The sequence below is a fragment of the Labrus bergylta genome, chromosome 14, assembly GCF_963930695.1.
Source record: "Labrus bergylta chromosome 14, fLabBer1.1, whole genome shotgun sequence".
Lineage (NCBI taxonomy): Eukaryota > Metazoa > Chordata > Actinopteri > Labriformes > Labridae > Labrus > Labrus bergylta.
This window is the reverse complement of record NC_089208.1, coordinates 17758434-17782355: the sequence shown is the minus strand read 5'-3', so window position 1 is coordinate 17782355 and position 23922 is coordinate 17758434. Positions and strand designations below refer to the sequence as shown.

At 40.1% G+C, this 23922-nt stretch overlaps 2 protein-coding genes across 6 annotated transcripts; one reads left to right on the top strand and one right to left on the bottom strand.

The window, feature by feature from the left end:
* Positions 1-6100: 6100 nt before the first annotated feature.
* On the top strand, positions 6101-19127 carry supt20 (SPT20 homolog, SAGA complex component). 5 transcript variants are annotated; one of them, XM_065963006.1, is made up of 24 exons: positions 6101-6232; positions 6605-6700; positions 6872-6907; positions 7070-7195; positions 8443-8569; positions 8653-8756; positions 8998-9114; positions 9212-9265; positions 9348-9487; positions 9592-9748; positions 10780-10836; positions 10982-11059; positions 11988-12157; positions 12256-12288; positions 12417-12528; positions 12774-12852; positions 13332-13487; positions 14023-14335; positions 14445-14560; positions 15390-15445; positions 15787-15897; positions 16785-16875; positions 17624-17709; positions 18936-19127. In XM_065963006.1, exons 2-24 carry the CDS (start codon positions 6698-6700, stop codon positions 19077-19079), a joined length of 2466 nt encoding a protein of 821 aa, XP_065819078.1. In that variant the 5' UTR covers positions 6101-6232; positions 6605-6697; the 3' UTR covers positions 19080-19127. The 5 variants fall into 5 exon arrangements, with proteins under 5 accessions (XP_065819078.1, XP_065819079.1, XP_065819077.1 ...); XM_065963007.1 differs by having other exon boundaries at positions 12747-12852; positions 14116-14335; XM_065963005.1 differs by having other exon boundaries at positions 12747-12852; positions 14448-14560.
* A 753-nt stretch (positions 19128-19880) lies between these two features.
* Positions 19881-23760, bottom strand: exosc8 (exosome component 8). The gene is made up of 11 exons (XM_020650137.3): positions 23692-23760; positions 22974-23010; positions 22809-22872; positions 22342-22415; positions 22204-22249; positions 21448-21553; positions 21293-21338; positions 21117-21213; positions 20886-21006; positions 20696-20802; positions 19881-20095 (listed from the first exon to the last, which is right to left on the bottom strand). The coding sequence occupies exons 1-11, from the start codon at positions 23706-23708 to the stop codon at positions 19977-19979; spliced, it is 834 nt and encodes a 277-aa protein (XP_020505793.1). The 5' UTR covers positions 23709-23760; the 3' UTR covers positions 19881-19976.
* Positions 23761-23922: the final 162 nt, after the last annotated feature.

Here is a 23922-nt window from a genome sequence, read left to right as displayed (position 1 = left end):
CCCGGTTAAACTCACAAGATGTTTCTTCTGCACTGTAATCCCATGCAACACTACAGAGCAGCTCATTGTTGAGGATATTAACTAAGTCACTAACTCAGAGTTTTCAGAGTCTAGATATGCAGATATTAACCCCTCAGGAGCACAACTGGAACCTATCAAACTGCCCTCAATGACACAATGTTGTGGTACTTTTCCCACATTTATATTGTGAATCTAATGCTTTGTTTTGTTTTGTTTTCCTCTCACATATGGTCAGGCTTCTGACCAAATCCTTCTCCTTGGAGTCCAGGTCCCAATGTGAGATGATGACAAATAAATTTGATGGTTGGGATATAATGGAAAAAAAGGCTTTACAGAATTGTGTGAATCAGACTGAAACTTTGCAGATATTGTCATTTGGGGAGATATAAATAACTAGCCAATTATTACACTAACTATTGTTTTCTGCAGGTATACTTTTAAGAACTTCTTTTACAGAGAAAACATGTTTTAATTTTCTTCAAGAACAACTTTTTGTTCATGCATTTTGTGAGCATATATTCAGAAGATACAAAATTCACAATATATAGGCTCCTCTTTATGCATTTGCATTACATGAATTCAACATTTCATGTGCTTTCTTTAATTTCCAGCTTTCCTCTGTATGAACTCAACATATTTACATATAATAAAACCCCTTTGTTATTCTTACACTAAGTAAATCTGCATTATACCTTGTGAATTTGCAGTTCTTGTATTTCTGCTCAGTATACTTACATGAGTAACATCCTCAAGAGATTAATTCAATCTGACACTCTGCTAATAAACTTTTTGGACTTGGAAAATCATGACATTCTCTGACTTTGGCCTGAGAGTTGGGTCGTAAAGTCCTGCACAGCTGCAGTCCTCATCTCTCACTCAAAAGAAAAAAATGAATTTAAGTGGAGAAGCCTCTCCCACAGTTATCAGGTCCCACGGCCATCAAGGTAAGAGAGACAAAGATGAGAATACAAATGGAGAGAAGGAGTAGACGTCATTGAAATAAATTTGTGATTAAGCCAACTGCCTGTTAGGTGAGCTTCTGCTTCACAAATATTCAGCCTGTTATAATTCATAACTCACTTTCACACCCATTTAACTTGTTTATGTCACCTCTTCTTGTGTCCTCCTCATTGCATATTAATATTTTGTAGAACATGGCTGGAGGTCATCAGTCAGGGCACAGCAGAATAATAACTTCATCCTTCTTGTAAACAAAACAACATGGATCTCGTTGTTAAGGCCTTTTTTCAGACTTTAACACTTTTAGGATTTGAAATCAAATAATAGGATGAACATCAGATTATTTTGTCCTTTAAAATATGCTTCACATTTAAAAAAGGGGGCGGCTGTAGTGTAATTGGTTGTTTCTTAATTGGTAGCTTGGTGGTTCAATCTCGCACTCCTGCAGTCAAGGCAAAACACTGCACCCCAAAGTGATGTGCATGTGATGTGCATGCAATAAGTAAGATCGTGTTAGGCAGACGGCTACTTTGCATGGCAGGCTCTGCCCTCAGTTAATGAATGTGTGTGTGCGTGTGGGGGTGTATGTGTGTGTGTATATCGTGCAAACTTTATTTACAAATCTTCAGTATTATAAACAAATACATGACTAGTTCTGTAATACAGTTTTGTATAAGTATGGGTGTCAAGTCTTATTTTACAGCAGATGTGGGCAGGTGCAGAAGTAATGGTCTTTCTCTTCAACATATCCAGTTGCCAGTTTGATAAAAAAAATGACTGGTATTAATTTAAGCACTTATGGATGAATAAGGATAGTAGGACGCCAAATTCATCCATTTTACCATTGCAAGTTGTAGGCAATTGTAGGCAAATGTATTGTCAAGAACACTTCAATGTGATGGTATCAACTAGACTATTTAAATACCTCAATACAATCGGTTTGCCCCAGACATAAATACTTGTATATGCTCTGCCCAAACCTATTGCATTATCTTATAACTCAAATCGCTTCCCCCCTGAGGTCTTCCGTCTGGATTAAAAACCAAGAGTCGTTTACATTGTAATCAAAATCCTGTTTACATAGGCGTCCCAGACAGTTAGTCATCAGCTCTGGCTGCGTGCCACCTCTACCTTTCCACAGAGCAACACACATGGGCTGAATAATTGGTTGCAGGACCTAATCTGAAATAAAGCTTACCTAAAATCAGTCAATTCTGTATCTCTCTCCACACGGCCGCTATACAGGAATGTGACTATGGGTTCATAATTATGCAACTGTCATCTCTGATTTGTCAGCACATCTGTATGGAGAGAAAAAAATGTCCGTAAGCATTGCTTTGCTCTGATGGCAGCTCTTTGATTTGCTTTCATCAATACGTTTATTTGTAGAGGACACCAATTAGAAGAAATAGTCCCAAAGTAGGGCAGATGTTTTTTATTTGCCTTTTGTATCCTTGCGTTATATCATTTCTGTTACTTGACTGCTTGCCTCACACCGTGCAATGACATTTACTATATTCAAAAGGGAAATTGTGATTGCAATAGTGCTAGGAATACAATATAAGTCCTGAGTTGCATTGAATTTCTCTGTGTTGCAAACCTGACAGCCTGCCAAAATGTTCTCTCCACAGGTTTTCATGTTTGACAGAGCGCCTGCAGTCATTACCTTCGTTCTCATCATCATTATCACAATGGACACCACCCAATCCTCCATTCTTAATGTTCCAATTGTAACTTTATCTATTTATTTCATCAGCTAAATATACAAGCTGTGAAGCTTTGAGACTACCACAATGTTGAAATCCAATATGTGAGACTGTATGTTTAGATTTTTCTCAGGAATACTGCCATGCACTAATCATCACATACTTCTACTGTATGTGTTGTTCTTCGGCACTATGTCCAAACTCCACTGTTCTGTATTAAATGTTGATTTGATCCAACTCAACAACCAAAACATTTACTGATGAGGAGCTAAAGAAACATTGAGGATACATGAGTGAGATTAAAACCACTGCCTTAGTGACTCTTTCTTTTCCCAATTTAATAAAACCGATAAGTGCATAAAGAGTGACATTGGCTCATATCAAGCTTATGTTTGCCTCTGTCTTTTTCTTCATTTTTTTTTTACCTATTTAGACACAGATTTTCTGATGGTATTGTTTCAAATCACTACCAAACAAACGGTGTTGCTGTGTTCAACGTTGATGAAATCCAGAGCTGCCTCATTTCTGGCCAATCAGTCACTTAAATTAAGTAAACTCTGGGATCTGAGTCAACGGAGAAGCTTGCGATACTGAGGCAATCTGAACCAATTAACGCCATGTGTGAACTCTAACTAAATGTGAAGTCCTGTCCTACTACAAGTATTGATAAAAAAGCTATAATCTAACACTCTGAAGTGACCCTGAGCAAGTCCTGTCATGTATGTGGACTCTTTAAAGTTGAAAGAAAGGATGTGTGTGCGTGTGTTTGTTCATGTGAGTGTGTGTGTGTGTGTGTGTGTGTGTGTGTGTGTGTGTGTGTGTGTGTGTGTGTGTGTGTGTGTGTGTGTAGTAGCAGCAGCAGGTGAGGACTGGTCCTTACTAAACCCCACCCAGAACCTTTCTGCCCTCATAAAGGACCTACTTACTGTGTTGAGACATTCATATTGAGAGAACACTTCTCAAAATAGACAGCATGAAGAAGAACTTAGCTGCTCACTGATACTTAAACCAACAGTTAACAATACATTTATGTAACTGTTTTATAAACTCAAATCCATGTTCCTAAATAGCATTCTACCTTTTTGTTTGAGTAAAAGTTTTAGTTGACATATTTCTTAGCTAGCTAATCCAAGGCTTTTTTTTTCATTTTTTCATGCTCAAAAAGTTCAAATAGTATCAAAGATGCGGTATATGGTCAAAAACATTTTTTGTTTGCTGCCTTCTGACTGTAAAGGACTCCCGAGCACTTCAATGATCAAATTCTTCAGAGTTTAATCTAAACAATGAAAGAGTGACCTCTACAGGTAGAGCAACAAGTCAAAGTGGTCAAAAAGGTTTTCTGACTGTCATGTCATCTTAACCTGTTTCTTTCTGCTCCAATCTTTATAGTATGGGAAAGAATGTCCTCTAAACTGAATGTTAATGCCTGCTCATATTTAAAAGGAAATTGTGCTCCTATTTGAAACAATAAAATGTAATGTCTGACAAGTCTACTGAGTAGTTTTCCTGTCTGGTGCTGCCTGATAGACTGCTCTGCTGTGGCATTCAGCCCATAATCTGCTATCCTGCTCCTCCCTCTACTGTACAAGTATGGGATAACCTAGGCCTATGTGTTAAATCCTTTTCGTTCAGTGAGTTGAAGTGATAAGTAAGGAGTTTTGACCAGTTTGTCATCTTCTTTCTAATAGTATTTCCTTTGATTAAGGACCCAAAAAACTCCTAAACCATTCTTGGCAGAAATACAACTAAAAGAAAAAGATTGCAATATCTCTGCTCTTGCCTCAGTAAATTTGTTTCTTACAGCTAACCTTTCAATTACGTTTTCTTTCTAACTCTATGATTGATTTAAATTTTCAATTCTCACAATATTGACCAAAGCTTTGACATGCACTCAGAGGTACGGAGCAGGGTTAAAGTGCGTGTAACATACATTGCATTACATAAAGACTAATAATTCAATTCAATTCAATTTATTTTGTATAGCGTCAACTCATAACAAGTGTTATCTCAAGACACTTTACAAAAAGCAGGTAAAATACCTTACTCTTCTTTATGTTACAAAAAGCAGGTAAAAAGACCTTACTCATTGTTATGTTACAAAAAGCAGGTAAAAGACCTTACTTAATACTTAATACTTGGGTTAATACTTTTACATTACTCTTCCTTTGGTAGTCACCCTTGTGTTCTTTGTGATTTTGTTTTGTGTCAGAAAAACAAAAATGCACTGCTGTCTGTGATGTATTTCTTTTTAAAGGAATACTGCCTGACCTTTGATTTACTGGGTTGTAATATAGCCTGAGTAAACTTTTTTTTTAAGAATATGCAGTATATGCACAAATCTTATAGCCTTAAAGCTGCCCCAATAGTTTTTACAAACAATTACTGATAAAGCATGACTGATATATCTCTTATAGAAAATTCCGTAGTTAGATCTTGCTTTGGCTCATTTTGTTTTTTATTAGTACATTGTCATTAACAGTATCACATAGCCTTTCCCTGCCAATCTTCTGCAACTAACTTGCAAATCTCTAGCTGTTCCTGTAGCTATATGTGCGCGCTTGAAGTCAAGTCAAATTTATTTATAAAGCACATTTAAAAACAGCTACAGCTGACCAAAGTGCTGTACAATACATTAAAAAAGAAAAAAACAACTTCAGATCACAACGTCCACAAGAAAGAAATATAGATATATATGTATACTTATATACAAATAAAAAGAAAGAATATACAAAGAAAGCAACAAAATAAAGAAAGCAACAAAGGAACCTGAAAGAAATGGTCTATTCAGGACCAGGGGACTCAAATGCTTGAAGGCAGGTTTAGGTAGCCATATAGGCAGGTAAGCAGACTTATCAAAGCCCTATGCACACATCAGACATTGAACTGAGGAGCAGTTTAGGAAATAAAGCTAAATTAGGCAATTAGGCCTAATTGCCAAATGTTCAAAGTCAACTTTATTGTCAATTTCAAAATATGCCAGACATACAGCGGAATCGAAATTGCGTTTGTCTCCGTCCCACGGTGCAATACAACCAAAATAAGGTAACAAAAAGAGACAAGGTAAAATAGATAAAATAAAATGAGGTAAAAATAAGATAAATAATATTTACAGTAATAAATTCTAAATTGTGCAAAAGGTACAAAATTAAAGAAAATTTAAAGAAAAAGTAAACTTGTGCAATATGTGCAATGATGCAGTCACAGTAGGAACAGTTGTTGAGCAGAATACCTGAACATCGTGAAAAGAATCTGCAAACTGTATCTGAAAAAACAACAACACAGTCTTTTAGCGTCAGTGTGCTGAAGTTGTCTCCATCTCTCAGCTTCAAACATCACTTGTAAAAGTCTTGCATCTGCGTTAGCCCCGCCCCCCCCCCCCCTTTTTTTTTTTTTTTTTTTTGCCTCAACCGGAAGTTTAGCTGTTGTTGTCACACTGGAAGAAAATGGCTGCTGCTCCGACTTTTTTTCAATGAAGACACCGATATTTCAATTTCATTTCGTCTTCTCGCGTCGGAGCTCCGGTCGACCGCTATGCAATCTTGAAGGCAAGTCAATCGCGCTCGTTGAAATCGATGTCGCTTCATTGGCCAGTGTCCCAGTCGACGAAACATCATCAGCGTGGCTCGTAACTTACAGCCTTGCCCACTAGGAAACGGGCTAGCATGCTAACGTTAGCCACGTTAGCCTCAGCGGTCAGGCATCAGCGAGCTTGTTGCCCCCCCTGAGCCTCTCTGTTCACTGGGCTGAACAGTCGTCAAAGTGAACTCACATTAGCTGCCCCGGTGCATAATATGCACGCATGTTGTTTTGCTGGAACATTTAGGGTAAAGGGGAAAAAAACGATCAAACAACTTAGATCTACCATAGAGTATCTTTTCTAAGTCTTGTCTGTGATTTGTGTTTGCATGGCTGTGCAGGGTGTGAATGGTCACTCGAGGAAGGTGACAGTGTGGGGCAGAAAGGACAGCATCGTCTACCGTCCCTCGCCTTGCAGCTGGCGGTGGACCACAATGGTGAGAGACATCTCTTTCTGGTCCATTTGTTTCTTTCTGTTCTGTTGACGGTGTAATGCATTCAGCCCGACATCTCAGACAGAACTTGCGCAGTTTGTTATTACTGCAGAAGTTCTGAGTTCCCATTAACACGGTTTCTTGTCTTTCATTTTGGCTCTCGTTGCCACATAGCAACAAGTTTTGGAATATGCATTGGATCGAGCTGAGGTAAGAGCTGCTGTTTCACTGTTGTGTTGTGTTGTGTTGTGTTGTGCAAATGTGGAGGGAGTTATTTACAGCGTGTAATCACTTATATCCTGCTGTATAAATGATGTGCATTAGGTGGCTGTGCAGAGAGGTCGGTCTTATCTTTGATTGACTCTGTTTCAGTACATTGTTGAAAGTGCTCGACAACGACCAGCCAAAAGAAGGATTTCATCAGGTGGGAGGAAGAGTCTTTATCAGAAGCTCTATGAGCTGTACATGGAGGAATGTGAGAAAGAGCCAGAGTTAAAGGTTCGTGCATCTTAACTCTCTGTTATGACTTTGTAATTATGGGCATGCATGAAAACCTAATATGTCACCCTCATTCAAATCTGAGGGTGACATATTAGTTTTACCAACTGTGTGAGCATTAATGATATCAAACATGCGGGTGAACGTATCTGTGAATTGTACAGACGGTTTTAAAGTGTGTTAAATGTAGCTGGATGTTGTGTCCAAGAAACTGAAACATTATGCAACGTTTCATTCTTTATAGTGTTTTTTTCTTTCCAGCTCATTGTTTCAGAACATTGTTAAAAGTAGCGTCTGTTTAGTTTGCTGTTAATTATCTACACTGTTATAATGTGATTATGTCAGATTGATTGGTAAAACATTGATTTTCAATTCACCTGAATTAAAAAAAAAAATCTATAATTCAAGATAGTGTAAGTAAGAAAGTCAAGTTATCAAAATGCTTCACAAAATATTGTCATGACAGAAATAACAACAACAATAAATACAATTAAAGGTGAACAAAATCAGAATTACAGGTGGTCAAAGGCCAAATTTAAAAAAAGTGTGCCTTAAGCAGCTATTTAAAAACGTGTGTAGAAATAGAGAGCGTATGTGTATGGGAAGAGAGGTGATGTAGGGATGGAGCAGGTTAGAAATGTTATCAGGTGCCTGATCATACAGGGATTTATAAACTAATACAAGGATCTTAAAATGAACCCTGAACTTCATTGTGCGCTTATGTAGGAAAGGTAAGGTGGGTGTTATTTGGGTTGACTTGATGGACGTAGTTAACAATCTTACGGCTGCGTTTTTGGATCTTTCCTAGAAGGTCGAGGGAAGACTTAATGAGACAAGTTGAAAGGGGGATTGCAGCAGTCAAAGATGCAAAAGCATGAATAAGGATCTCAAAATTCAGCATGTGAGACAACAGATAATTGTATGAAAACAGCACAAATATGAAATTCAAAACAACTTTAGGCTGTTTCTGTGTGGTCAACCCCGGTTTACCCTTGCCCTTATATTCTCTTCCTCATTTTCCTTTTTTTTTGCTTTGTTGTAAATCATTGTTTGCTGTTTAGTTATATATAATTTGCTCAAATGTATAAACAAAACAATGGCGGTGGTGTGGTAAATTTTCTTTCTTTCTTTCTTTCAAAGCACGTTAAACAGTTACTTAATATTGGCTTTAATTCAAAGTGACTGATGAGAGTTAGAACAGCGTGAAACCTTTCTTGTTTTATTTTTCTGTTGTTTTGTCTCTGAAGAATTTAAGACGAAATGTGAATCTGCTGGAGAAGCTGGTGTCTCAGGAGTCCGTCTCATGTCTGGTGGTCAACCTGTACCCGGGGAATGAAGGCTATTCTTTAATGCTCAGGGGCAAAAATGGATCTGGTAAGTGAGGTCAATTTACAAAACACCATCTAGGTCGTGTACCACAGAGCTCTCATCATGTAATGTTTGTGTTGCTTTTCTAGATTCAGAAACCATCCGGCTGCCATATGAAGAAGGAGAACTGCTGGAGTACCTAGATGCTGAGGAGCTGCCTCCTATTCTGGTGGATCTGTTGGAAAAATCACAGGTCCGTATGCACATTCATTGTTCTTACGTGAGGCATTGGCTCTGTGCACTGCCTGTCAGCTCCTGTATGTGTTCATATATTTAGTCGATTTTGAATGTTGTTCCTTGTTTCTTTAGTACATTTAACTTTGACTGATTCGAATACGAGGTAGCTGCAATGCACCTGTTGTGAAGCGTCCTCAAAGGCTGCAGACATATTCCATATTTTGGTCATAAATGTATTTTAAACTATGTGTTTTTAGGTGAACATCTTCCACTGTGGCTGTGTAATAGTAGAGGTGAGAGACTACAGGCAGTCGGGTAATACAAAGATGCCCACCTTTCAGAGCAGACACATCCTGCTGCGGCCCACCATGCAGGTAGGTAAAACAATTAAATGACTTAAAACATGTACAACTCCTAAATATTCACCTACAGCTGGCCGTTAACATGCTGTCTGTATTCTTTCCTCTGCAGACTCTAATCTGTGATGTCCATGCCATGACCAGTGACCACCACAAGTGGACACAGGTAATTTGTCCTGTTTGCTGTCTCTGTGAAAACTCGATGACTCTTCTTCTTCTTTTTCAAACATCTGTGTTCCTTTCTTTAGGACGACAAACTACAGCTGGAGAGTCAGTTGATTTTGGCCACAGCTGAACCTCTGTGCCTGGACCCCTCCATATCTGTGACCTGCACAGCCAATCGCCTGCTCTACAACAAACAGAAAATGAACACTCGCTCCATGAAACGGTACGCAGCACACTCACACACTCTCCAGTGTTTGGAGTCAGTTCAATTGAAGAGTGAACCCTTTTTGAGTAGTGTAAGACACATACTTGTTGCTTGTATCCTAGATGTTTCAAGAGGCACTCTCGAGCCTCCCTGAACAGGCAGCAGGAGCTCTCCCATCTGCCCATTCCACCACAGCTACAACTCTTCGACTACCTGCAGAGGAGGAAGGAGAGGAAACCTGCTCCTGTCATAGACCTGAAGATCTCAAAGATCGGAAACGTAAGTACTGTAAAACTACAAATACAAGCCTGTCCAGATTAAACACCGAATCTTAATAATAAGTCTGTGTGGCAGCACATTTTGACATAAGCTGATCCTGAATAGACGCCTGTATCAATTATGTGTTAGTAAGTGAGGACCTGTTTTTTCAACTCCTATTTAAATACCACACATCACTCACGGAGGAAACAGTAGGGCCTGAATGCTGTCTTTTGTGGAACAAGACGCAGCAAGACTCTTTAACAAATGTAATTTCAACGTCTGTCTGATAAAGACGGTAGCCCTCACTGTTTAGTGGCTTTGGGAAAAAAGTAAACAATCAGCTGGAGCTTAATATATGCATGTGCTTTTATAAATGTGAGCACCGGCTTTCTGAGTCCTCTGCATGAGCAGGATGAAGGCTAAAGGAATGTAGACCACAGCTAGAGACAGGAGAGATGGAGAGAACTTTATATGAAAATAAAGGTTGAAATATTCATGAAAATCTTTGTTTTTTTTTGTCTGATGTTTAAATTTTAATGTTGTATCATCCGCGTTATAATGTATATATAATATATTCTGAAATGTAAACTTAACAGGCCTACATGTCTGCACAGCACTCATTAGTGAATATTTGAACCCACTCTCTCTCAGTGCAGCAGGTTAGCATTAACACACAGTCTCACAAAGCAAGATCAAACTACTGATTTGTAATTGAATCTGTTATACTGTAGCCTACATTTTTTCACAGGTAAATATTCTGTCTGGTTTAAATCTACAATTTTATACTTTTTGCCATCTCTGCCATGTTCAAGTTTTGTTTCAAAATAATTAAAGTTCCGTCTCGTTTAGAAACCTAAATAAAGGCAGGGGGAGTTCAGAGATTGATATCAATAAAAAGCCGGGCTTAGTTTCACAGAAGTCGACATAACAACACTTTGACCTGCATTTGTTTGTTTACATTAAACAGAGAAGATGAAGTTGACTGAGGGGGTTTAGTCCCAGCTGTCAGTGCTTGTTTTCCTCACATCTCTTCCTGTCATCTCCTGCAGTGTGTCGACATGTGGAAGCAGAGCAACTGCCAGTTAAGTGTACCCAAGGAAATTGATGTAAGTAACTCGATGTATCTCTATACAGTAACGCTATGACTGAAACACTTCAACCCAAATACTTAAAAACCCTGGTGACTCATCGTCTGGCTGCTAAAAAGTAGATACAAATGAACCACATGGATTTGTTTGTTTGATGCTCTAGGTGGAAAAGTATGCTGTGGTTGAGAAATCTCTGCAGTTGGAGGACTCTCAGCCCACCACTGTGATCTGGCCTGCTGAGGTAAGTGTGACAGCAGCAATAAAACTCCCTGTGGGTGCAGATCAATGATGGCTGTTTGCTATTAATATGATGCAAAGAGTAGCTGTGTGTAGAGTGTAATGCTTCATAAGGAAATAATAATGTCCTTGGCCTCTTGCTCTGTGAAAAATACAAAACTGCCTCTTGGCTTTGTTGTGCATTTGTTAGATGTCACAATGATCAGAAAAGATATCTCCCACGTTGTGAAAAAACATGACAAAAAGATTCCTTCTTGATTGATCAAAAAAACTGCAAACTGTAGTAAACGTGGAACAGTTCTGTTTCTTTGAAAACATGTTTCTGCTATTCAAATGGAAAAAGGACAAACATGCTGGACTGCAGTTAGACGATGTCACTGATTTCACTTAATGCTGGAATCTTTTTCAAAATTTATTTCAAACACATCTCTTTGAAAGTCACAGAGAGAAAGTGTTCTATTTTCTGCTTGTTCTGGCGGTGTCCTAAGGCAAGGTTTTCCTCTAACTGTAACTCCTTTGTTTTGTCCTATTTAATCTTTAAGCAATGTTTTTTTAAACTTAAGGCTATCGAAATGTTCCCTCTGTCTTCTGTCTCTTCTCACCTTGTTGCAAAAAAGTTTTTTTTTGGGAGAAGTAAAAAAAAAAAAAAAGAATCTTCATGACATTTCTCTAACCACAGGAAAACAAAACAAGAGTCAGTATACAACCAACCAACATAAATAATGAAACCTACGACCTAGTGAAGAAAAGCAAAAACTCTAACCCTTTTTTTTCTAACTGTGAGAATCCATTTCACTAAATGGGAATAATTCATTACACAGCTTATTGATATTAGACTTTAAACTTTTCCTTTTTTCTCCAAGCTTTACTCCACACATATTACAAACTTTTCTGATTCAAGCCGTCTTGTTTTTGTCGGCTTGTGAACACAGGAAGTTGTAGATGACTACACCTTTGAGTGTGAGGTGGGGGGCCAAGCCCAGAGGACCAAGGTGTCCATCTACCAGTCAATGGGTGACCCGCGTGTGTATGGAAAGATCTACTGTGCTAAAGAAACAAAAGCAGAGGAGGAGAGCAACGACCTGAAACTCGTACATCCCCCGTAAGGACAAACCGAGAACAAATCAGTGCGCACATAATTGAATTTATAAAAGCGGTCGTGAACTAACTCATCTTCATCTCTGTTGTCTTGATTGACAGCTTTCTCATAGGCTCAAAGATAGATGCAGACCGGTAAGTGTCCCTGTTTGATTTCGTAGAGAAGTCGGTTCTTTCAAACATTCAGCTTTAGAGGATCTGCAGGAGAGATTAAAAAAAAAAAAAAAGCTTAGAATAAATGTTGTGTCATGTGTGTTTCACAGGTTTCTCACTCAGTACAAAGGAGTGTATGAGAGAGACGTGAAGTGTCAGGTCAAGATGTCCCATAACTCAGGCAGCTTGGGGCAGGGGCCGCCCTCGCCCAACAAAGACGAGGTAAGGAAAAGTTCATGTTTGTGGGACTTCCTTGTGTTGTGGGGATTTTCTCTTTTCTCTTCTGAGATTTTTATCGTTGAAAATGAACCTAGATTTTTATAATGATGACATTTTTTTTTATGTTTGAGCACTCTAAATTGCATTTTTTTTTAAATAATGTTTAAAGTCACCGCTGTGCTGCTGTGATGAGAACAAATGACTTTCAATGACCTCTGCAGGGTGATGGTATTTCTCCACTTGTCCAGACGTCTGTTTTAGGAAAAGGGGTGAAGCACCGACCCCCTCCCATCAAACTGCCTTCAGGGACAGGCAGCAGTTCCTCAGGTACGTGCACATGCTGCTTCTGTCGAGAAAAAGCACACAAACATGTGGTGGCCCTACACCTTTTCTTGTGGGGTTAGTTGGAAAAGACGTCTGGTAATTGTAGAAAGTCACAAACTAAAGTAGACAAGACAGGTCAGTGGAAAAGGAGTGCAACCAAACCTTTTAAAGGCAACTTCTGGACTCCATCAAATGTTGTAGTTTTCTTTCCTCTAGCTGCTGAAAAGTGCGATGGGTGTTTTTTTTTTTTTTTTTATCATGGCCCATGGAGGTCAGGTGGTGGAAGGATTGACCCTGCAACACACTAAAATGTCCTGTAGTTCTGAAATATAAATATATAGAGTTAGAAGGTCTTAAAATAATACTCTATGCAACAGACTGTGTTTAAAATGGTCCTTTAACCAGGTCGGCTGCAGAACAGTTCAATACTGTACGACTGTGAATGTGCTGTAAATATCACATCCCATCTCTGTTTCCATCAGGTAATCCATACAGTTCACAAACCACCAGTGGTCTCCTCAAGTGTCCTACACCCCCTCCAACCAAAAGCCAGTCTCTGAGCAGGAAGCACTCCATGGAGCTGGGCCAGGTGGGCCTGCTGTCACCTGCCTCCCTCTCCCCCATGGGCTCCACGCAGAGTGAGTACAGCTGAGGCTGACTAACCGCCGGCCGTCTTGCTTTCATCAGTCCCAGTCATGAGATTGGGGGGGGTTGTAATGGAACGTCTTACATCAGCTATTCCCAAGCCTTTTAAAAGTTTCCCATATCTAGACTGTATTTCTGATCAATTATGAAAATGGTTTGACAAAAACAGAATGGAATTTAAGAGAGTGCTTTTCCCTGTAGCATTATGCATGCTGACAGAAAACAGCTGCAGTGGACTTTGTAAGAAAAGGACATCAAGTTTTGACATAAGAGTCTCAAAAGTTAATTTTCCTCATTGATTGTTCTGAAGTGAATGTCTGAAGAGAAGCCTCCATTGAGATGAGTTGGCCAAAGATCTTAAACCAGAGGGGACATGTGTACTTAGTGTCTGCCCTCGTCTAAATTAAACCTCTGATTCCACAGTGAATGGACGGAATGAGTCAATAGTTTTGTCACGTTACAATCATAACTTACCGAAATATTGGCATACCTGTCTCTTTCTCTTTTGACCCACTTTTCCCTCTCAAGGATCAGGAACCCCCAAGCCATCCACCCCAACCCCCACCAACACGCCATGCTCGACGCCGCACCCCGCTGACTCCCTCTCTGCTCCTCTCTCAGTGACCCCCACCCTCTCAGATCCTCCCATGGTTCAAAGCCAGACGCAGCCCACCCTCCTCACGCCCTACGCCCAGCAGCAGCTCGCTCTGAGCCAGCCCCTGCCCGTCATGACCATTCCCCTCCCCACCATGGGGACGTCCATCACCACGGGAACCACTTCATCGCAGGTCATGGCCAACCCGGCGGGGCTCAATTTCATCAACGTGGTCAGCTCTGTCTGGTAAGAAAATGATCTGTGATCTGAACATGTGACTTGCTATTTAGTGTCATTTTATTTGACTTTGCTGTTGTGTGTGTGTGTGTGTGTGTGTGTGCGTGTGTGTGTGCAGCAGTCCTCAGACCCTGATGAGCGGCTCCAACCCCATGCTGGGTCCAGGCCTTAACCTGAGCGGAATCCTGCCGTCTGGAGGGTTGATGCCCACCATGCAGTCAGCACCACAGACAGGTGAGACATTACTAAGAAGATCGTTTATGGGAAATCAGTCTGTATATGACCTAGAGCATTTCATTGAGCTCCATATCCAGAATGGTTAACCCTGACTTCTCACCTCTCAGAAAAGAGGGGGAACACTAGGATCTTAATTACTAAACTGAAAACCTCAGGTGTTGGAAAATGAAGCCAATGCCTAAGTGCAAAAAAAAATGAAGTTCCTTAAGTAGGGCACGGCCAAGATCACTGCCATGTAGGCGTGTGAAGGTATAAAGGAAGATAGCATCTCTTTCCAATATGTTGCCCTCCAGGAAGAAGAACATATACTTAAAAAAATACCTTTTTTTCTTTTAGTCCTGTGAAACACATTCTGTTTCAAAATCAAGTGTTCCTTATTTTGTAAAGTGAAAATTAAGAGAAACGTTGGATGAGGGAACACCCAGAAAACTGTATAATGCAAACTATGAACAAAACACGGAGAGCATAGTATGTTCACACATGTAAGAAATTGCCCTGGGGTTTTAGTGAGTTCAAATCAAAAACAGGATGTAAAGCAAATGGCAACTCTCCTAATGTCAAGAAATGGGAAAAAAAAAAAAAAAAAAAAGTAAAAGCTCATCTTCTCTGACTGTGCATGGAAATTAGCTAGCTAGCTAAATCTGGTTTAAAGCATCTTTTGTCTTCTGAGGCTAATGTTTTTGTTTTTTTTACACTATCCCTGATTCAAATAAACTAATAAACTGAACTTTAAATATCCTGTGAAAGAAGTCCAGTGGGTAGAATAAAATAGCACATATATAATTTTTTTGTTATAGTTGTAAATTCTCTAACCTTTGTGTTGCAGGGAGTTCATTTACCCTAAACAGCAGTGCAGGGTTAAGACCACTGAATCTACTGCAGGTATGTTGGCTGTTGGTTTGTTACACCGTTAGGGGCATGCAATCTGTATTTGTTTGATATAGAAACTGTCCTTATCCTGCACACACCTGACTGTATTTGTAAAAATCCCTTTACTACCCTTACCCCCCTATCTGAGATTCTGATTGTGGTCTAGTTACCCTGTGTTGTTTGACTGCTTGTTAATTCTCCTATTTCCCTCTCCCTATATCCCTATATTCTCCTCTCCCCTGCCTGTCCTCTCTCCTTCATCCTCCTCTCCCGGTCTGTTATTCTCCCCACTTCTTTTTGTTGTTGTCGTTGTTGTGGTGTGCGTTGTGTGTGTTTGTGTTTTTACCCTCCAGATCCCCACTGGTCCTCTCATCTTTAACTCTCTGCAGCAGCAGCAGCTGTCTCAGTTCTCGCCACAGCAGAGTCAGTCGGCCACCTCCAGCCCTCAGCAGCAGGGGGAGACGGTGAGAGGCACAGTCACAGTTGCACACACAAACGGCAACAAGTCATTGAGAGGCTCACTTTGTGTTTGATGATGATAGGATTCAATTCAATTCAGTTCAATTCCAAAAACTTTATTTGTCCCCGGGGGGCAATTCAAACACAGTGTCCATGTTTGTACAAATCCAAACAGAGTATAGAAAAAATACAACTATGGATTGTCTTAAGGAAAAAATCAGGGAAACATTTCATCACATTTTAGTTGTGGGGAGTTCACAAAGCCAGGATTACTGTCCTAGTGTTGTCACATTACAAGAACTTTAAATTAGGATATCAGTAAAAGATCAGATGGTATCAGTACCTGTTAAGGCGCAGGCATGCCAGTTTCAGTACTCCAGCAAAAATGGCACCCAATATAGGGTTATTTTCTTATATTTGATTCCAGACTTGCACACAGTATTGATACAGAGAATTGACTGAACACATACCAACTGTTGACAAACCTTTTAATAGCATTTGAACTGAATTTAAAAAAAAATCACAGCTTCTCCTCTACACCATAGATGCTCGTCTAACTTGTTTATCTTTATGATATGATGAAAGGGTTTAACAATACCTGTGTACTAGTCGACACAGCAGGCAGATATGCTCAAGTGTACCTATTTCTTAGGAACCTAACTGCTATAAAACATGATAAACTAAAGTATTTGCTTTGTTTTCAGTAGCAGCACTTTCTTCACTTCCTCTCTTTGTTGTTCAACCTCCACCGCTCTCTCTCTCTCTCTCTCTCTCTCTCTCTCTGTAGTTTGCGGGGTTGAAACAATGACTGTAGATCTGTTGTTGTTGTTGTTTCTTCAATAAGCTTCAGTTACTCTGTTATTATTGAACATAAAAATGACTTTCTTTTTAGGGGGAACAGGGCTCAGATCCAAGTGTAGGAAACCAGCAAACAGCGGTCATCAACCTGGGAGTGGGAAGCTTCATGTCTCCACAAGCAGCAGGTATGACCCACATTTAAACACACACACACACACACACACACACACACACACACACACACACACACACACACACACACACACACACACACACAGGAACACTCAGATTAACAATTAACACACCATTTTCAAAGTTCCCTCTTCTCATCCCCGATAATTTATTTCAAAACAAATGGACACAACACACCGTATTAACTAGCACTAACAACATAAGATTGACTAATGTGTTCATTATCATAACAAATGTAAACGAGGATTCTGTGACTACATGATGGTTTAACTGACTTCAGCCATTGTTCCTCTCGATGAAGATTGTAACAAGTGACTGGAGAGACTCAACTTCCCCTTCTTTCTCTGCTACATTCACTCTTTTTATTTTTCCTCTCTTGTTTTTCCCCCCACCCTTTCCCTCCCCCCCCTGTGATCTGTTGTGCTCTTTCTCTCCCTTTGCTACCTGTCCTTCTCATTCACACCTTTTCTGGCTCACTCCATTCATACTTTTGCCCATAATCTCCTTCTAAAAATGCCCATGCACATGCTTTCTCTGCAATTTCCCCTCATTCACTCTTTTTACTTTCCTCGTGTGTGGTTATGCATCACTCAATCCCCCCCCCCTTCCCCTTATGTATGTGCACTTTCTCTCCCCATACTTTGCTCTTCCCTCTACCCTCTCCTTCTTTTGCTTCCTCTCTTCTCTCTCGTCTCATCCCCTCCCTCCCTATGGGGCTCCCTGTCTCCCTCCCCCCCTCAGTGCTGTCCCAGTTGGGCTGTGGGCTGGACGGGTCTGGGCCCCCGCTGCCTTCTCCAAGGCTTCAGCAGCACCAGCCACAGATCCAAGTAATACAGCAACTTTAACATCTTTATACACATATACATGCTTTAAGAACACTGAGGCTGCATTCAACTAAACTCTCCATGCTGTAATTTAGCGGGTCGGTGTGGTGTTCATTTGACACTGAAGAACTAAGAAGCACATGAGTTTAGTGTGTTTCTCAGACCTGGGTAGAATTGAAATAGATTGTAAAAGGCAAACTGAGCTGAATTTTATAAGCTTAGAACATCTGTAAACATTTGGAATAACTATCCTAGTAATGAAAACCTATTTAACATTTTAATTACCTTCTATGACGAAGCTTTTCTTTACTGTAAACACTCGTCAACAATAGCTGAGGGTATATTCTTTCTTTTCATGTAAGGAGTAGTTGGAGTTGATTGACGTCTGTAGCACCGCAGATCTGACTTTCAACAAAAGCCTCTAGAGATTCTTGTTTTCTCTGTCGTGGATCCACACTATTCAGCCCATCTTGTGTTGTATTTTTTGTTAACCAAGAACTCCCAGCAAACCCACACTGATATACACCCACAGAGCTTCTTGCACTTCCAATGGCAGCAACTAACAGCGTGTTGAAGTGGGAGGCATGCTCTTACAAAAAAAAAAAAGCATTTTAGGGAGAGGATCTGAAATATCGTCTAGGGGCAAAACAAACACTGTTGTAATGTTGCTGACTGCATCATTTCAGGTTAGAGATGACATTCTGTAAGCATGAAACATCCGTTTTTGTTTTTGCCCAGTTGAAGTTGCTGACTTACTCCGAGCAGAAAGCACGGTTGCCAAGCTGCATGCCCGTTGTCGTCAGGATCACAGCCAATAATTTGTGTCTCCAGAACGCCACTGGTGCTGCTTGATTGTATCCTGCCTCACTCCCCGACACACAAACCCCGCCCCCCCTTCTCCCCAAACCTGCCCACCAAACTCTCTCTCTCTTCCTCCTCCCCACCTCCCCCTTGCACCCCATTAACCCCCTCTACTGTTTATTCGCACTCCTGTATGATGAGCAGGCTTTAGTGACGCTTCACTAACACACACAGACATTTAAAGGCGTTCTTCTGGAAATCTGAGATCAATTCCATCCAGAGTGCGTGTGAAAATGTTTTGCAACTTAACATGTTTTTATTTTCAGTGCTGCGGTTGCTTGAAAAATATTCTTAGATTCGTACACAAAACATGCATTCTATCACTGGAAATGACTCTCTGTTTCTCATCTTTCCTCTGCACTTGTCAGTTGCAATTCTTGCAGCACCAAATGCAGCAGCAAATGGCTATGGGAGCAGCAGCTCCTCAGGGGGGAGCGCCACGGCAACATACCGCCAGCCAACCAAGAAGTAAGAGGAAGAGGAGCATGCCACAGCCGCTCCCCAAGTCCTGACAGACTAAAGTCACGCTAAAAAAAAAAAAAAAGTTTCCCCCAGCTACATGAGGACAATATGATCTATACTGTGCTTTTTGTCTGCCTCACTGTGGAGCCTGCAGACAAAAAAAAAAAAAAACTTTGTCATTTCTGTGTCTTTTTCTAGCTGACAAATTTGTAGTATTTGGTTGCCAGAGGGTTTTCGAAAACCAAGACTGTGTCCACCTTTGAGTACAAGGATTTTTAGAACAGGGAGTCCTACACCTGAAGAACCATAGTGATATTTTTTTGAGATGAAAAAGATGGTTCTAGTAGGAAAACCGGCTTTTGTAATGACAAAACGCCCCTTCAGGAAGACTTTTCACTTCAGGGGCCCTGTGGACTGAGAGGACGATGAATGCACAGTCTCAGAGGTGTCCTCCCGAGGCTGCCCAATATTCCTGCCTCGGCTCGGTTGACCCCCTCCTCCCCAGGAGAAACTGCCCTTTAAGCACGGATCCCAGCTGAGCGCATCAACACCAAATCCTCCACGTAACCGTTACATGTGAAAATGCAAAATCTGATCCTGGAGCAGTGCCTGGGGGCAGCTCTCTACCTCTCAGTCTGTTGGAAGTTTTTCTTCTGTTAGCCATCTCGGCACAGGGCTCGACCGGAGTACTGGAGATCAACATGCAAGACAGTGTACCTGTTTTTGTACAGCACATTTTGAAAAAAGGCATTTCCTTCTAAAGAGTTCAGGAGCCATGAGATATTCTTATGAGACATCAAATGAGTGTGTGTAAGACATTTCTGGACACTGAGAAATAATTTTTTAAGGAGTCTTTGTCAGCAGTTTTATTGTTATTAAAAAAAAAAAGAATATATATTGACAGTGGAAAATACAGCTTTTAGATAAAAAGTGTTGTCTGAGACTCTTCATTGGGCGGTCTTCACACTGAGTAAGACTTTGTCGATGAGTTTCTGGATCTCTTTCTGTCGCGTGGCTGCTCTGCTGATGCACTCCTGCAGCTTCTCTCCTGACAGCGACGTCCCACCTGAACCAGAGAGGGGGGGGGTGTCAGAAGCCATGTTTAATTATCAAAGTTACAGTTTTCAGTTATTACTGTTGATGTGTTTAGATGCCAACTTACTATCGCAGTTCACACGATGACAGTTTTACATTTGGATAAACTTATTTCTATTGTCAACTCACTGCACACTAGATAAAGGAATATATACGTCAGACTAACACTGACAAGGTTCATTTCAAGGAAAGCCTCAAATATACATTTGACAAAGAAACTAAAAATAAAAAAAACTCACCACATGCATCTCAGTTTCAAAGGTGTGAGCTGAACTAGATCTTGAAATTCCTTTTAACTTAAATGGACATTTTCTACTTTCTCTTAGAGATGTAAATCACACACTCATGAGAATCTGCAGTCTTTTATAGTCTTCAGACTTTAAAAAAAACATTTACTATTCATGACATCTATTCATTTTAGGTGACATATTTTTTTCTCCCTTAAATTCCGCTTTTTACTGTCAGACTTGTAAGAGGGAGACCCTAACATGTTTCCTTTTGTGTAGTCACTAAAAACTTTCATGTTTTAATGCACAGAGACAGACGAATCCTTACAGACTTGGTGTCTGACCTGGTTTGTGTACAGTGCAGAGTCGATCCTCCTCGTCCGTCACCACAGTGAGCTGAGCGGTGGCCAGACTCTCCTCTTCAGACGTCGGGTCTACAATCAGGATGGAGCTGCACATTAAGGAGGCAAGGATTACAAACGACGCACGTAATTTATACACAATAAAGAACTAAAAAAAAAATGATCCACTTACTCATCAAAGACACAAAAAGAGGCACCAACTGGATGTCTCTGAATCTGCAGGCCACGTCTCTTTTCTAAATTGACCTCTGGCGTAGACGTCTCTGCGTTGACGGTGACCTCTGGGAGCTGTGCTGTGGGAAGCAGGAACCCGCTGACGTTAACATATTGATTAAAAAAAAAAACAGAACAAAGAATGTCTTGAGCAAAGCCTGTAATAATTGTATGTCCCTATAGCACATACTGTTCTTGAGAGCAGCCAGCAGGGCGATGATACAAGCATCCAACACGTTTCCATCGTAGTCCAGACACATCAGGTCGCAGTAAAGCACCCAGCAGAGCTGCAACACCGAGCCCACACAATCAGGACCAATGACCCAACAGTTAAAAACATCACCAACGTTTGATTGTTGATTTTACCTTTCCTCTGTCAATGCACAAGTCTTCTGTCTGTATCAAGTCAGAGCTGCAAAACCAGCGCAAAACATCTTAGTCAAAGCAGAAGGCATCAGATGAGTGAGCAGGCTTTAGAAGGAAAAAAATAAGAAATATGATTTTTTTTAAGTCTGCAGCACCTTTCGATGACATCAGCGATGAACTGACTGGCAGCCTGAGCTTGTTCTCCCGGCGGACCTGGCCGGAATCGAGAGGAACAGAGAGGGGGCAGGTCCACATTTGGTACTAACAAGAACAGAAAGAGGACTGCAGTTAGTATTTGTTTGGATTCTCACTCATCCTGAGGTCCATGTAAAAACATAGACAGTAGATATTGTAATCACTTGATGCCGATACAGCTACAACAGTATTATGATACTTCCCTAACAACTGAACATGACATGATACAAATGGAATAAAATTAGATACAATAAAACATGATTAAAAAAAAAAAGACAAGGAATAGTTGTGCTGGTAAGAAAAAATGTTCAACTACCATTTAAAAGTGGACATGTTTTTTCTTAATTATCACTCAATAACTTTATTTGGTCTAATTATGAGCAGAATAATGTCTACATCATGAACCTCTACCGCTATTTAACCTCATTAAAATGATTCTAACGTTGAGTCACAATTAGAAAATGTCTGGAAATTTGGGCTTTTTCACTTCCACTGTACTTTAATTACATTTTAATTCAGCAATTTAATAATCAAAATTGTTTCCTAGACATGTAGACCTGCTTAAACAAAGTAAACACTTCCAGCTGTGGCCAAACATTACATAACTAATAATATTTGAACCATGTAAATTCCATAATAACAGAAACAAGATAGAGAGGAACAATACAATGTCATTAGCTTTAACTCCACATCTGAAACATGGCTACTGTTCTTACCAATGTAACCTTTCCCCGGTGCCTCTACTGTAGGGTTTGCCAGCTCCTGCACATGAGGGGACACAAGAAATCAATAACATTTTGTTTACCCGGGTCAGATAAATTGAAATAGAGATTTTAACCCTTGGTTTAATTTACCGCTTTTATCCCACAGATGACTGTTGTGTTTCCAAGCTTAACCAGGGCCGAGCCATCTGCTGTGGATATGGATCCTGAACAGAGCAAGACACACAAATGACCCCACATAGACTCAAGACAAAACCTGCAACATATCATTAATATACTATAAATCAGGGATGGGCAACTTTGGTGACAGCAAGGGCCACATTCATTTAATTCTCACTGCCAGAGGGCCACATTAAACGATTATGTCTCAAATTAACTCAACATATACCAGTGATCAGATATTATTATTATTATGGACATATTTCTGGGTTTCATGATTTCATGGCAGATTTCATCATGTTTTTCTTCATGTTTCCAATTAATTGATGTGTAAAAAATTAACCTGAGGGCCACGTTGAGGGTTGATGGGGGCCGCAGGTGGCCCCCGGGCCGCCAGTTGCCCACCCCTGCTATAAATAAAGGTGATTGCCGTTTCCTACCTATGTTTAGTGTTGTGGTTCTGAATTCTGACAGCTCACGTCCATCAGGCCGACAGTTTTCTTTCTGAAACGTTTAAATGTTAGTATGATTACACATTAATAATGACCTCTGACAGATGGAATAAACCAGATACTCAGCAGGAGTTTGTGTCAAGTAGCACTCACCAGAAAGCTTCTGTGGTACTCCAGAGGCTCAGCAGTCCTGAAAGTGTTTGAGGAAGGCAGAAAGAGGACCAAAGAACACAGGTACTGACTGTTAGTTTTCAGCAGAGGGACAGTAAACACAATCTCAGAGGAATATTTATGTAAAAAAAAAAAAAAAAAAAAAAAAAACCAGCAGTAAGGACCAACATGAAACATAGCAACCATAAATCATGGTGTTGATTTATGGAACAGCTGCAGTGATGAAATGAAAACATGTAAAACATTAGGACAGTTTTTAAACACATTTTCAAGAATAACATATTTAACAAATATAAAATTGAGCAGTCAATGGGGAACATTGAATCAATGTGAGTTGTAAGGTCTGCACCGTCTACCAGTTAATGTGTGTAATACATTACATCTGTTGCTTCGTTATCTGTATTATTCAACTTTATTTTTTGAAAGCTTAGTCTTGGATTAATTTATTAAGCTAAAAAGATAAAAGGGGTAAGGACTGGATAAGTTATTTAACTTCATCCTTACACCCTTTTCCAACATGGACTGGTGAAGGAAAAGTAATCGAGCCGCTACAGAAAGTATGTTTGACTGCTGTTTGCTTTGTTTGTCATGTATAAGAGCAGATTTAAGATGGTTTCAACGCTAAACTACAATAAAAAGGTGAGAATACGACTTAAAACAAGGTATTATTATTTAAGAGATTAAGTTTTCTCAGTCTTACTTGAAACCAGCCGCCATGATGTTTTGATTAACCACGTGGGTTGGGTCTACGCACTACGGTGGCCGATAGGAAGAGGCAGCCGGGTAAAAAAAAAAAAGAAGCGAAACTGATATACGAGTAAACGTTCACCTATATAGTTTCCACTGTTTTTTTAAACTTTACCATGGTATGTAAATAATGTGTTTTTACTTTGTATTTGTCTACGAGAAAGGTATAACCAGGATTCTTTAA